The sequence below is a fragment of the Psittacula echo genome (assembly GCF_963264785.1).
Source record: "Psittacula echo genome assembly, chromosome: 3".
Taxonomy (NCBI): domain Eukaryota; kingdom Metazoa; phylum Chordata; class Aves; order Psittaciformes; family Psittacidae; genus Psittacula; species Psittacula echo.
Window position 1 is genome coordinate 19,079,520 of NC_137736.1, and position 12,355 is coordinate 19,091,874.

Sequence of the window (12,355 nt, forward strand, 5' to 3'; positions counted from 1 at the left end):
GAAATTTACTATATATATATAGTGGGTTCTGCAAGTTGATTGGATGTTCTCTGTATTTCAAATAAAACCTTTCTTATAAGAGCATCTAGAGACAGAGACGCTACATCTTAAAGCTGAAATGTCTGTGTTGAGAAGTCTATCAGGCATTGCATTGTAGCTTCCTTAGGAAACCCCTTGCTGGCTGGCTGCAGGCTTTAGGGACAGCCACTTACCGGCTCAAGTGGTACCTCTGTTTCCTTTTAGCTTGTGTGTTTTGAGTTTGAAAACAGGTGGTTATGGACACTGTGGGAAGGAGACATAAGGTAGTGGTGGAAGTGTCATTAGAGCAGTTGTTTTGAGTGCGTGAAGTTTGGGGTCGTGGGCTGGGATGATCAGAGTGCAGCAAATGAAAGAGTTGGTGACACCATAAAAATCACAATGAGAAGTCACTGTGGGTGTCTTAAGGTTTGATCTGCCTGAGGGTGGGTTGACCAACAGTTTGGTTGATTGCATGAAGTGCCTGACACCAGGTGGTGCTGCAAATCAATGATCAAACTGGCTAAATTCTATTAGGCAGTTGCCAATTGTGCTTGTGGGTCAGGAGTAGTAACACATGCCAAAACTAACACTTGTAACCTGTAATATGAGAATGACCTTTGTCTCTTTGCAAGGTGGTGTCCTCAGTGATGATGGTATGCACATTGCGAGCTACTAAACCAGATGATAAAATATGAATTTCATAGATACAACAAATTAAACTTGTCAAAACAGACAGTATGAGTTGGAAAAATATTTTAGAAGAAATATGGAGAGCCCAACAGCCCTGCAAATCAAGCTGCTAGTCTCGTTGTTGTCCATATAGGATGGCTGTAACTGAACAGTAACTAGTTGTACAAATACAGTAAATACCTTTGAAACCATTAATTGAAGAGAATATGGACATTTGACTGCTATATTGCACAGTCAAAATGGTGGTATTGGGGATGACTTTTATTCAGCAAGTAATGTTAACAAGAGGGCAGTATTGTTTTGAATGACAGTAGTGTGATACTGTTTTGGTTGTTTACACTGTTTTTAAAGACCATTAATGGGAGGAATCTCAAAACCCTTGTTTGACATTGACTGTTTTAATAACGGTGTCTCTTTTAGATGTTATTTTTCTTAGCCTGTTTTGCACTGAGCTTTAACATATCTAAACTTGAGCTCTCTTCAGAAAGTCTTTGAAAAGATAGGGTTATTAAAATATCTTGGAAGGTACTTTATAAAGATAATCAATTCTGTTACTGTGTCATAAATCTGATACTTGAACATTAAATACGTGTATTACTGTGTGACATAGCAGACCTTTTTTTGAGCCTCGGCATATGAAAGTGTAGTAGAGTAAATAGGGCTTTTCAAGCAAATGGCTGAAATGCAGCTTCAGCTTCTGACGTAACACAGCTTTGTCACTGAGAGGTTTCTGAGTGGGAAGATACTGTGATGTTACTGCCTAGCTGTATTGTAACCACATCATCATATTAAATACAGAACTTTGCTTGGATTCTCTAAATAACAAAAGCTAACATCATCTACCCTGAGGTATTAATTCTAAATGGGAGTGCGGCTTGAATTTATACTGTGCTTTAAACTTGGAGTTTGTGACAGTTCAAGATGTTACAAAAACATTCATTGAAATGGAGGAATGTGGAAATTTGTGTAGTGGTTATGAACTGTGAGAGAATCGGACAATTGTTTTTAATTGTGGGAGAGAACAGAATAAGTAGGGTGAGAGAAATTCTTGAAACATGTTTCTGAAGAATTGGTTGTTTATACAAGTATATATATTTATATATTTTTATATATTTTTATATTTATACATGTTAATTTTTACTCAGCCAAATGCTTTTCATTGCCCTTCATGTTAATGGCATTTCAGAAAGAATATACTTTTATGAATAACTCTTATCTTCATATTTTCAATACAGTATAATAATATAGCTATATATTTTTAAAGTTAAATAGAAAACAATTTTTTAGTGAAAAAGGATTTCATATACATAATGTGCATTTATTGAACATAAATATAGTAATTATTGGAGTTGTTGCATCTCGATTTCTCTATTTGTTTATAAAGTACTTAGTATGTTTTTAAATACTGTGTATAAAAATTGTTGTGCAAGTGGATGTATGTAGTGCACTACTACATGTGTATTGTGAAAATAGTATCAGTGTGAACAAAAATAAAATGTAGCTGCTAGAAACAAGAGCTTGCTGTGTTAAAATACCACATTTAGCAAGATTCTTGGAACAAAATAGATTATATAAATGAAAGCTCTGAATTGAAATATAGTAGAAATGCTTGAAGTATTTGGTGGATTGAAGAACAATTGCTGGCTAACTGTAACTACAGTAATGAAATCAATTTGAGTGAATGGGTAGTGCAAAACACTAATTTCCATATGTAATGCTAATTTATTGAGGAATAATAGTTATAGCTTAGATATTTGTTGTTCCATTGTTATTAAAACCTTGTCTTTGTTTAGTCTGTTAAACTTGTCTGGCAGCAATAAGATTTGGCATAGCACATGTTGTCTCAGTTAATATACTGAGATGACAGCAAGAAATGCTGAATCCTGCAGAGATTACATTTTAATCCCACTTTAGGTAGAGACTTACAGATATTCATAGTTTCTACAGCATTCTCTGCCTTGCGTTTAAAGGATAGAGTGTAAAAGCATGATATCTTGTGAATGGCCTGTGGAATTCAGCCTTAACATTATGGTTAACTTTTTCATTTTTTCTAAAGGAGGCCTTCTTGAGTAACACCATACATATGAAACTCCATCTGACTCTTCCCCAGTTTGAGTAGGGCTGAGGTCAGGAAAATGTTGCAATGCCATGCCCTCTTAAGAAGTAAAAATAAATCAAAATAAAAAATAAAGTGCAGGGAGGGGATAGGTTAGTAACAGCCTTTAATGCACAGTGCATCAGGGAACTAGTTTAAATGTAAAGGAATGGCCCAATGAGAATGAAAGCCATCTAGTATTTTCGTGTCATTCTGATTTCTGAGGGTTTTGTCTGTTACTGTCTTCTGTGAGTTGATGGAGAATAAACTGAGTGTCTGTTAAATTATTGCAGCAAATTGATTACTTATCTGAAACCTGATTGCAGTAAATGTGTGTTCCTTATTAAAAGATAACAGAAATATCTAAGTTTTGACCTAGAAATACTTAATCCTATGTGAAATTCCATAGCTCGTTTTAATTTCAGTAGTTCAAACCTTTTCTTGAAAATGAAGAAACATCAGCAGTTTTTCAGTTTTCCTCTTTATTTCAATAGAAAGTTTGACTTCAGTCATAATTGCTTCAGTCTTTACTGATGCTCAAGATGTTGATGTTTTTATTTTCAAATTAATGTTATTTCTGGAAATATTAATACCTTTTTTTTCTTTTAATCCTTTGGTTTTTTATCAGATTATGACAGTACCAAATGATCCCTATACTTTCCTCTCTTGTGGTGAAGATGGCACTGTAAGATGGTTTGATACTCGAATCAAAACAAGTTGCACAAAGGAAGATTGTAAAGATGTAAGAGTGAAATCTTTTAATAAAGATGACCTAAATGTAGAGCTGTACATCATACAAACATAGGATATGAATTCTGGTAAGGCTTTTAGAAATAATAGATTTCAGGGTCGTTGGTGGAGATGACAACATGTTTCCCGAGAAACAAAAAAAGTTTGGGGAGTCTTTTTTCTTTCTACCTTTTTTTTTTTTTTAATGTATTTTATTTTAATTTTAATATCTCCCAATTTTTTATTTTTTTTATTTTTTTTTAGTTTATGAACTTTGATGTGAGGCTTCAGATATGGTAGAAAGGATTCCAGTTGAAATTAAATCTCTTGGTCTGGTTTACTTTAGTTACTATGAAGTGTAGATTTGAAGGCAAAAAATGAGCCTTCAAAATCATCTGCAGCTGTGTGTTCTTGAGCATCGTTTGTCCGTGTGTGAGAAAAGATTTGGCAATGAATGATACTAGATCAAATTAGTCACTGGTATTACTCCCTGGAAGGTAAGGTATTGGTGGTGTCCACTGTGTTTGGGTTTCACGAACAGTTTTAATATTGAAGAAAAACTGATGCCAAAGTATGAACTACTACTCCAAATTAATTTTACTCAGCTTTGTGCATATTTATCAATTTTAGGGTTTTCTTTCTTTTTTCTTCCTCAATACAATTACCTATTAAATCTAAATAGATTAAATCTATTCTGATCCTTTATTTATTTAAGTATAAATTAATTTATACTGTTTCTACATATTTGGTACTCTTCTATACTACTTCTACTCTTCTAAAACAGTTACGTGTGTTTCCATAGGAAAATCCAAGGTGTGAGCTAGTTTATAAATCTGTGGTTGTTATGCTTATCTGTTCTTAAATGTATGTTGTCTTGTTTCTGTGGGTTTTGTTTGTTTGTTTTTTTCCTGTGGTTTGGTCGGTTTTGTTTGTTTGCTTTTTTAGTTGGTCTCATGCTATATTTCGTTCTATGATAGTTTTCCTTCTCTACAGTGGCTTTTTTGTTTGACATATTTACAATCTGTTTTCACAAGGCCAGAACTAGTTTTCTTAAAAACTCGTTGACTAAATGTCCTAAAGTAAAAATTAGAATTATACGTCACATATTCAGAGCCATTATTTGAATGCTATATTTCTGTTTGTTCCAGGATATTTTAATAAACTGTCGGCGTGCTGCCACTTCTGTTGCTATCTGTCCACCAGTCCCATACTATCTTGCTGTGGGTTGTTCTGACAGCTCAGTAAGGATATATGATCGACGAATGCTTGGTACAAGAGCAACAGGTAGGAACCTTACCTTACAGTAAGCTTTTATAACCATTTGCAGTTCTAGTTTCTATTCTTTTATCCCAAAATAGATGATTAATAACTGAAATGTAATATACCAAATGAAATGTAGCTTCCTTCTCTGAGAACTATGCTTTGTAATAATAGAGTAATTTCACTCTAATATTTGCTAATACAGAAATCTTAAAGTAAGTAAACTTAAATCTCTTAATCCATCTTAGAATACACTGTATACTGAATGCAGAAAAAGACCTTTCATAATGTCTCTTATCTTATCTTGAAGTGTGTGATTCCAAGATTTTAAAAGCTAGTGATAGCAGCCTGCAGTCATCCACCTGAATTTTAATGAAGTCCATATATTCTTGTACTCTGCCATGCTGGAATGTGTTGCTTCTTATGGGAAGGGGTCTTAGTATCATGGAATATGCTTAGCTTTGCAGTAGTTGTTGCTGTATCTAGCATAATTTCACTGAAGAGCTACAAGTGCTTCAGATGCTTATCCAAGGATTTTATGAAAAAGATATGGGTGACAAGCAAAAATGTGTTACATAGTTCTAACATCTCTTTCTTATAATGTATGATCAGTGTTTGGACACATGAATTAATAAACATAGCTGTGCACACACATTCATGCAAGTAAACTGTCACACAGTCGGTCATTTCTTGCAATGTTTTCCTGTTGATGATTGTGGTGGAAGAGAAAGGGATAGTATTATTATGTCTCAAAGAAAAAATAGTATTTTAAACAACATTTTGGGTAGCAAATATGTGTCCTAAATTTTCAAAACTTCATATAATGAAGTCCTTCCTAATTTGTGTGTAGATATAGATATGTATTATTACTCTGTAAATGTTCTTAGTTTCCAAAATTTCCATTTGTGCTACATTTGGCAGCACCAATATACCATCATTTGATAGGTATGTGTTCTCATTTTTTTAATTATGTATGTAGTGTTCGTAAATAAAAATACAAATTACTAGTAAGCTCTGCCACTATCCAGATCCAATTTAATGCAGAAGCTACAGGATACTTATCTTTCCCCTGATCATCTTTTGTTGGATGTTAAATAAGGAGTATATTGAAGTAGTTGGCAGTTTGCAATAGTAAATGTCATTTCTTTCTCTCTGTCTCTCCTCTCCTTTTTTTTTTTTTACAGGAAATTATGCCGGTAGGGGCACTGTTGGAATGGTGGCACGTTTTGTTCCTCCTCATCTCAATAACAAATCTTGCAGAGTAACATCTCTATGTTATAGTGAAGATGGACAAGAGATCCTTGTTAGTTACTCTTCGGATTACATATACTTGTTTGATCCCAAGGATGACACAGCACGAGAACTTAAAGTTCCTTCTGCTGAAGAGAGACGGGAAGAGGCAAGTGGTTAGGATGACCTGTTTTCATGGTTTTTGGGGGTTTTTTTCCTCATGGCACACTTTGTATTTCCCTTTAAATTAATCTTATATTCATTTTGGTTCTCATAGATGGAGATGTGACAGGTAGATTGTGTTACAAAATCTGCATGTTTACGATCTATTTATTTATATATTTACAGTATTTTGTCACTCTGGTTTTTTCTTGTCTGGTTTCCTTCTCCTAAAGATAAGTCCATCTGTGTGAACCTCAGGTCATAAGACCAGGAAAGGTGGCAGGTTACTTTGAGGTGTATTCTCTGTTATTTTCCATGACACCAGAAGCATGTTCCTTGAAATAAATACTCTTTGCTAAAAGTTGTCATATGACGACGGAGATGCGGGGGTACAGAATGTTTAGATTGAGGAGGTAAGCCACGGCCACTGAGCAGTATTAAAAAAGGCCTGTTACTAGCAATGACCATCCTGTATTTACTGGGCCACTAGGACAAATAATGTTGATGAGAAGGAGGTGTAGATTCATAGGACTGAGGAATAATGTCCATTTGAGTTACACCATTACCGCACTGAGGCAGGAGAAAGCAAAGAGGAACCCAGAAAACTGTGATGTACAAATTGTTCTGCACTTCTCCCTTTTTCCTGTGTAATGTTGATCTGATGCGAAGTAATTTAGTGGAGAATTGACTGCCTGGTTACTATGGAGAGAAGATTGTGACCACTTGTTCATAACACATCCTATACATTCTTTTATTTTGTAGGCACAGAATATATTCTGTAATCTCTTCTTGCTGGATGATTTCCCTTAAATGCTATTTTATTTTCACCCTGTCTTTAAGTTATATAGAGTAAGAAGGAATGTAAAGCTTTCTTCCTGAATCTGCTGGCTCCTGAAAGTTAACACTTTAATGTGCTTTCACCACAGGGGTTTTGCATTTAATTTAAAATTTTCAACACAACTGTTCACCTTTTTTTCTCTCTCTCTCTTTTTTCTTCTTTTTTAAGACAGAAGCATCCAGCCAATACACTTAATTTCAGGCTCTGAGCTGCCTTTCTGAATGTTCAAAGCACTAGCTGTTTCTCTTCAAGTCACAAAAAGTAATACTACTTATGTAGTACTTGTTTTGTACTTCTTGCTGCAAAAAACTCTGTTATAAAAAAAAAAGCCACAGGTTAAAAATAAACTGAAGTTTATTTTCAAAGTATTTCTTTTGTCAATGTCTAGTTGTTTTTTTCCTTTTGTTTAATATCATATCCATATTGCGTTAAACTGAAGCTTCATTTTTGACATGAAGAGACTTTAATTATTATTGTTCACTATGGAAAGCCTCAATTAACATAGTAAAGTTAATATTGCATAAAATAAAAGCTGTGTTAGTTTTGAGAGTCATTAGGTTAGACTGTTGAATTTCTGTGTAGCTGAAACTCATGAATTCTGTTGATACAGTGTTGTGCTTATTCATGAATGTTCATGAATGAATTTCAATGAAATTCATGAATTTCAATGAATTTCAAATGAAATTCAAGCTGACATTACATATTTTGTGATGGATACAAATTTATGTAACTTAAGAAAATGGAGATGCTGCACTTACATTTAGACTTCAAATTCTGTACTGTCCAACATAAATAACTTTGTAATACCGTTCTTGTTCTTACCCCTCCTCTTGCCCCCCCCCCCACCTTTTTTCTTCTAGTTACGGCAACCTCCTGTTAAACGCTTGCGACTAAGAGGGGATTGGTCAGACACTGGACCAAGAGCAAGGCCTGAGAGTGAACGAGAAAGAGATGGTAAAGTGTTTGCAGTTAGAGGGGAGGGTGTTACCTCTGCTTTTGTGTTTTGTTTTGGTTGGGGTTTTTTATTGTTTTACCTTTTGTTTGGCTTGGGTTTTATTTTTCAGTTCTTCTCAAATATTCCTGAAATATGTAAGTGCTTCAGATTAAACTGTCCATATTTTAAGAATCAAACAGGTCTTAAGATTTTTTTTTTATTATTTTTTTTTTAGTATTTAACACAGAACTGCTGTTCTGCAATGATTTTTTTAAAATGTCAAAGTTGAAAATATTCTTACCAGAAAAATTATGTTGCTTCAGTTAGGCTGATGTAAATCAAGGGGAGCTTACTTTATTGTCATTGGTCATGTAGTAACACAAATGCATATTTCTCTTTTTGTAGTGAAGACTCATGCAATCAAAATTACAAATGAAATGCTCTGTAAAGTTACATTAGGAGTCTGAAATTCAAAGCAATAGGATTCTAATATCATTCACTTTTTAATAAAATACATGTAGTAACTAAATTTTTATGTTTATCATTTCATGATTGTGATATATTACTCAATTCCTTGAGTATTTAGTAACTAGAACATTTCCAAAGCTATGCTTTAGTGTGAGAAAATGAGATACCAAAGCAGGGCAGAGGATAGTTTGTCACTTACCTTCCTCTTCGTCTGTTTTTCTGTTTAAATCTAACATTGTATTTGTTCTAGTTCCCTTTTCTGCTTACCATTTTCCTTTCTAGATTTTCTGTGTTGGTTTTCTCATCTTCCTGATTCCCTAAACTAGAAGCGTCTAGGTGTATCAGGCTAATGGTCCGTGTAGAGCAGGATTCTATATCTGACACTGACAATAGGAGATGCTGTCTGGGGAGAGAACATTGAGCCTGTTGTCTTATCTTAGTCTCTTGTCTTTGTTGCTCCCCCAGTATTCAAAATTACTGGATTAGAAACCTTAGAAAGTACATTCCTACCTGTTCCTTTAGAATGTGCATATGGTTCTATTGCCTGTGAGTTTCTGTAATCCTTTTTTGAAACTGTTGGTAATATTTCCAATGGCAAAAAAATCCAGAAGTTCACCCACTGTATAAGGGAGTACTTTCTTTGCTTTCTTTTAAACTGCTCTCTTAATTTCATAATTTCTTCATGTGCCTTCATATCCTAATGTCACAGGATTTGATTATTAACAGTTTTACATTCTGCTTACTTGATGCTTTCATTCCAGACACCATATTTGTATACTTCCTCATATTAGGGACACTTCAGCTATCATTTTTGTTGCAGGTTTTTCCCATCAAAAGTAGTGGTGGCTTTGCCTTTGCACAAAGTTGCTTTTGTTATTTTTTTTTTTTTTTTTTAAAATTCTTTGCACAGGGTTTCTGGCAGCAGAGTCTCAGATGCCTGATTCTTAGGAAAATAATCAAGCAGTACAGGAATAGGAACAGCTTGAGCTTGGGTGCCTCTGAGGAAGGAGCCAGAACAAAAAAATTCTGGGTCTCTGTACCCTTACATGCTGTGCACCTGACCATCACAAACTGTTCACATGCCTTGCACATGTCTTGGTCCAGTGGTGAATTTCGGTCTGGGATCTCCTCACCCATTGTTCGATTATTTTGTGTTCTTGAGGCCACCTGTAAATTACTTATCTCTCCCAGTTTGTTTCTCCTTGCTGACAGATGCAACTCCTTTATCTTCCAGTTTACACTGGTCTCGAGGCCTTTGCTTACATAACTAAGCACAGGGTGTAAATTAAGTTCAGCTTTATCTAGTTGGGAGTTAGCTTCTTGCAGCATAAGGCTCTAGCCACTTCAGCTTCCCATGCTAAGTGACTGCTCAATGCTAAACAAAACTACCCAGTAAAAAAAAAACTCAGTTAAAGGAATTCAGCTAAATAAACTTTATCTAAATTCTTTCTCAGCTAAATGTCTTCAGTGTCCTTCTAACTATCATTTCCCCATTATATCAAATAAATCTGCTGGAGAAAAGGACTCCTCTAATATAGACATTGTCTAGATTTTTATTTTCTCAAAGCAAAGCTTCAGTATCAAATAACACACAGTAAAGATACAACTCTGTAGTGACTGAGAGATAATAGCTTTATCACATTAGTTAGGCATGTGGTGCTGACCAGTGACTTACTTTCCTGTTCATTGTCCTCTCTTCCCATCATTAACTACCTTTTGTCTGTTTTCTTCAGCTGTTGCTTTTTGGTTTTGTGTGTGTGTTTTAAGCTTCCGAGGTCAGAGCTGCTCTGTGTGGGGTACAGGAAGGGAATGAAGGATCCCAGAGGAGGGTCAGAGACTTGCAGTGTGGAAATGAGGGTAGACAAAGGCATTGGGGCAGATTTATTATAAAGGCAGACAGATTCAGAGGCATTGTTTGGGGCAGGTGATGGTGGTGTGTTACCCTTCCCTTTTCCATTCCCAGTAACATCTTTTAAACTCAAGCAAATAATCTAAAAGCAAGGTCTAGTGAAGATATATTAAAGCTATATCCTAGCAGTGAAGATTATATGCAGTCCTAAAAGATACTCAGTTGCTCTGGATATTTGTTTAGTCTTTCAGCTTTTATAACATCCGTGTGGGTAGCAGCACTGCCATGTTCTCATGGTACATGTTCTTCCCAAATACGCTCCAGAATCTTTCAATGTTAGCTTTCGTATGCAGAGTGGTTGGGGTTTTTTTTGTTGGTTTTTTTTTTTCACATCTGTATTTTGATAAGTAATTGTACTTCACAGGGATTCTATTCCCTAAGGTCTTAAATTTCAAAACTATTCCAAAAGTTCCTTAAACACCATGTACTTCCAAGATGGTTAAGGAGGGGGCAGCAGAAGCTCTTACTTCAGTAAGAGTGGAATGGTCCAGTCCAGAGGAATGGGCTTCTACTGAAAAAACCCAATGTGTTAAAAATAATGTCAAACCAAATAACCTCTGCCAAAGCATCACATTTCAAGAATACAAAAAGCACTGAAAGATTAAAATATTCTATTTCAGCCCTTTACAAATGGAATTTTTCTTACAGTCTCTCTTGGAACAAATTTTGTTTCATATGTAATAAAATATAAAATGAGAATAAAATGTTTTATGTTGAAAGTATGTCAGAGGTTTTGCTGCTTGACAGTCTTTTGAAATCCTAAGATTAGATCCAAAAGGTGTGAAAATAAAAAACCCTAAAAGAACACTGCTATTGTATTAAATTGTGCTTATGAGGAAAATCTTAAGTCATGAGGAAACCTTTTGGAAATATTAAAAACCTGCCAATTTTATGTTAGTCTTTTTGCTCTTTCATTGTTTAATGATAAAAGTGGTTATTTTGTAATTAGCTGGAAAAAACATAAAAATCTAGGCTTTCTTATTTAACCAGCATTTAAAACTGAATGACATAAATTTCACAATGTCACGTGTACAAGAGCTCCAGATAATTGTATAACAGAAAAGGAGGAAGGACTGTTGGTTTTTATGTGGTGCTTTATTCAGCTGCCAATTCTTGCTGGACTGTTTTGATGAAAAAGGGATATGATTCAGGGAATTATAAATTGCAGTGTAGGGCTTTTTTTTAGTGGAAGAAAAAATAAGGGGGAAACTGAACATTTTGTAGACTTGTAGATAAAACTTTTGTATTACTTGTTTTACAGGGGAGCAAAGTCCTAATGTGTCTCTAATGCAGAGGATGTCAGACATGCTGTCAAGATGGTTTGAAGAAGCTAGTGAAGTTGCACAAAGCAATCGAGGAAGAGGACGATCGCGGTCCAGAGGTGATATCCTTCTTTTCAAGAATAATAATTTCAACACAAAGTATGCCTGTACTGGATGTACAGGCCATGAATATCAGCCTCTCTGAGGTGTGAACTAAAAAAAATGTAGTGTACTCTGAAGAACCAAGCACACTTGTTTGCCATACGAATAGTAATGCAAATGGATCTTTAGAGATGGAGTAAGTTTACCTTTGGGCTCTTTATTTTCTTCGTTTCTTTTAATTTTATTTTTAATCAAAGGTGGGACTAATCGGATAGATGCTCCTGCTACTAATAACGTGCCACCTACTACAGAATCAGAAACTGCAATGGAATTAGATGGTTCTGAACCACTTCCATCATCTTCCTCTTCTACAATGTCAGCCCAAGCTCCTTCAACGTCGTCTTCAACAGAAAGTCCCCCTTCAACTTCATTATTGTCCTCTCCTGATAATGAACAAAGGCCTTCTTTAGGGGCCTCAGCTCAACCTGTGCTCCATCAGTCTGGTGAGAAGAAATCTATCTTGTAATTGTTTATGTAAAATACTTTCAGTGAGAAGCAATTTTATTTTAGGATATTTTGGGTAATTGATCTCAATTTGTTTTCTTCCTTCCACATACTTAATGAGTCCAGGTATTTTATAATTACCAAGTGACTGCAG

The 12,355-nt window shown here is 35.0% G+C and overlaps 1 protein-coding gene across 5 annotated transcripts in view; it reads left to right on the forward strand.

The window, feature by feature from the left end:
- Positions 1–12,355, forward strand: part of DCAF6 (DDB1 and CUL4 associated factor 6) — an 85,279-nt gene that overhangs the window by 26,640 nt on the left and 46,284 nt on the right. For all 5 annotated transcript variants that reach the window (XR_013956350.1, XM_080612054.1, XM_080612056.1 and 2 more), the window contains exons 5-10: positions 3,432–3,545; positions 4,681–4,816; positions 5,977–6,191; positions 7,883–7,976; positions 11,595–11,714; positions 11,955–12,200. Coding sequence is in view for 4 of the 5 variants with exons in the window: in XM_080612054.1 (XP_080468180.1) it covers positions 3,432–3,545; positions 4,681–4,816; positions 5,977–6,191; positions 7,883–7,976; positions 11,595–11,714; positions 11,955–12,200 (925 nt within the window). In the remaining variant the exon portion in view is untranslated. The remainder of the gene's footprint in view (positions 1–3,431; positions 3,546–4,680; positions 4,817–5,976; positions 6,192–7,882; positions 7,977–11,594; positions 11,715–11,954; positions 12,201–12,355) is intronic.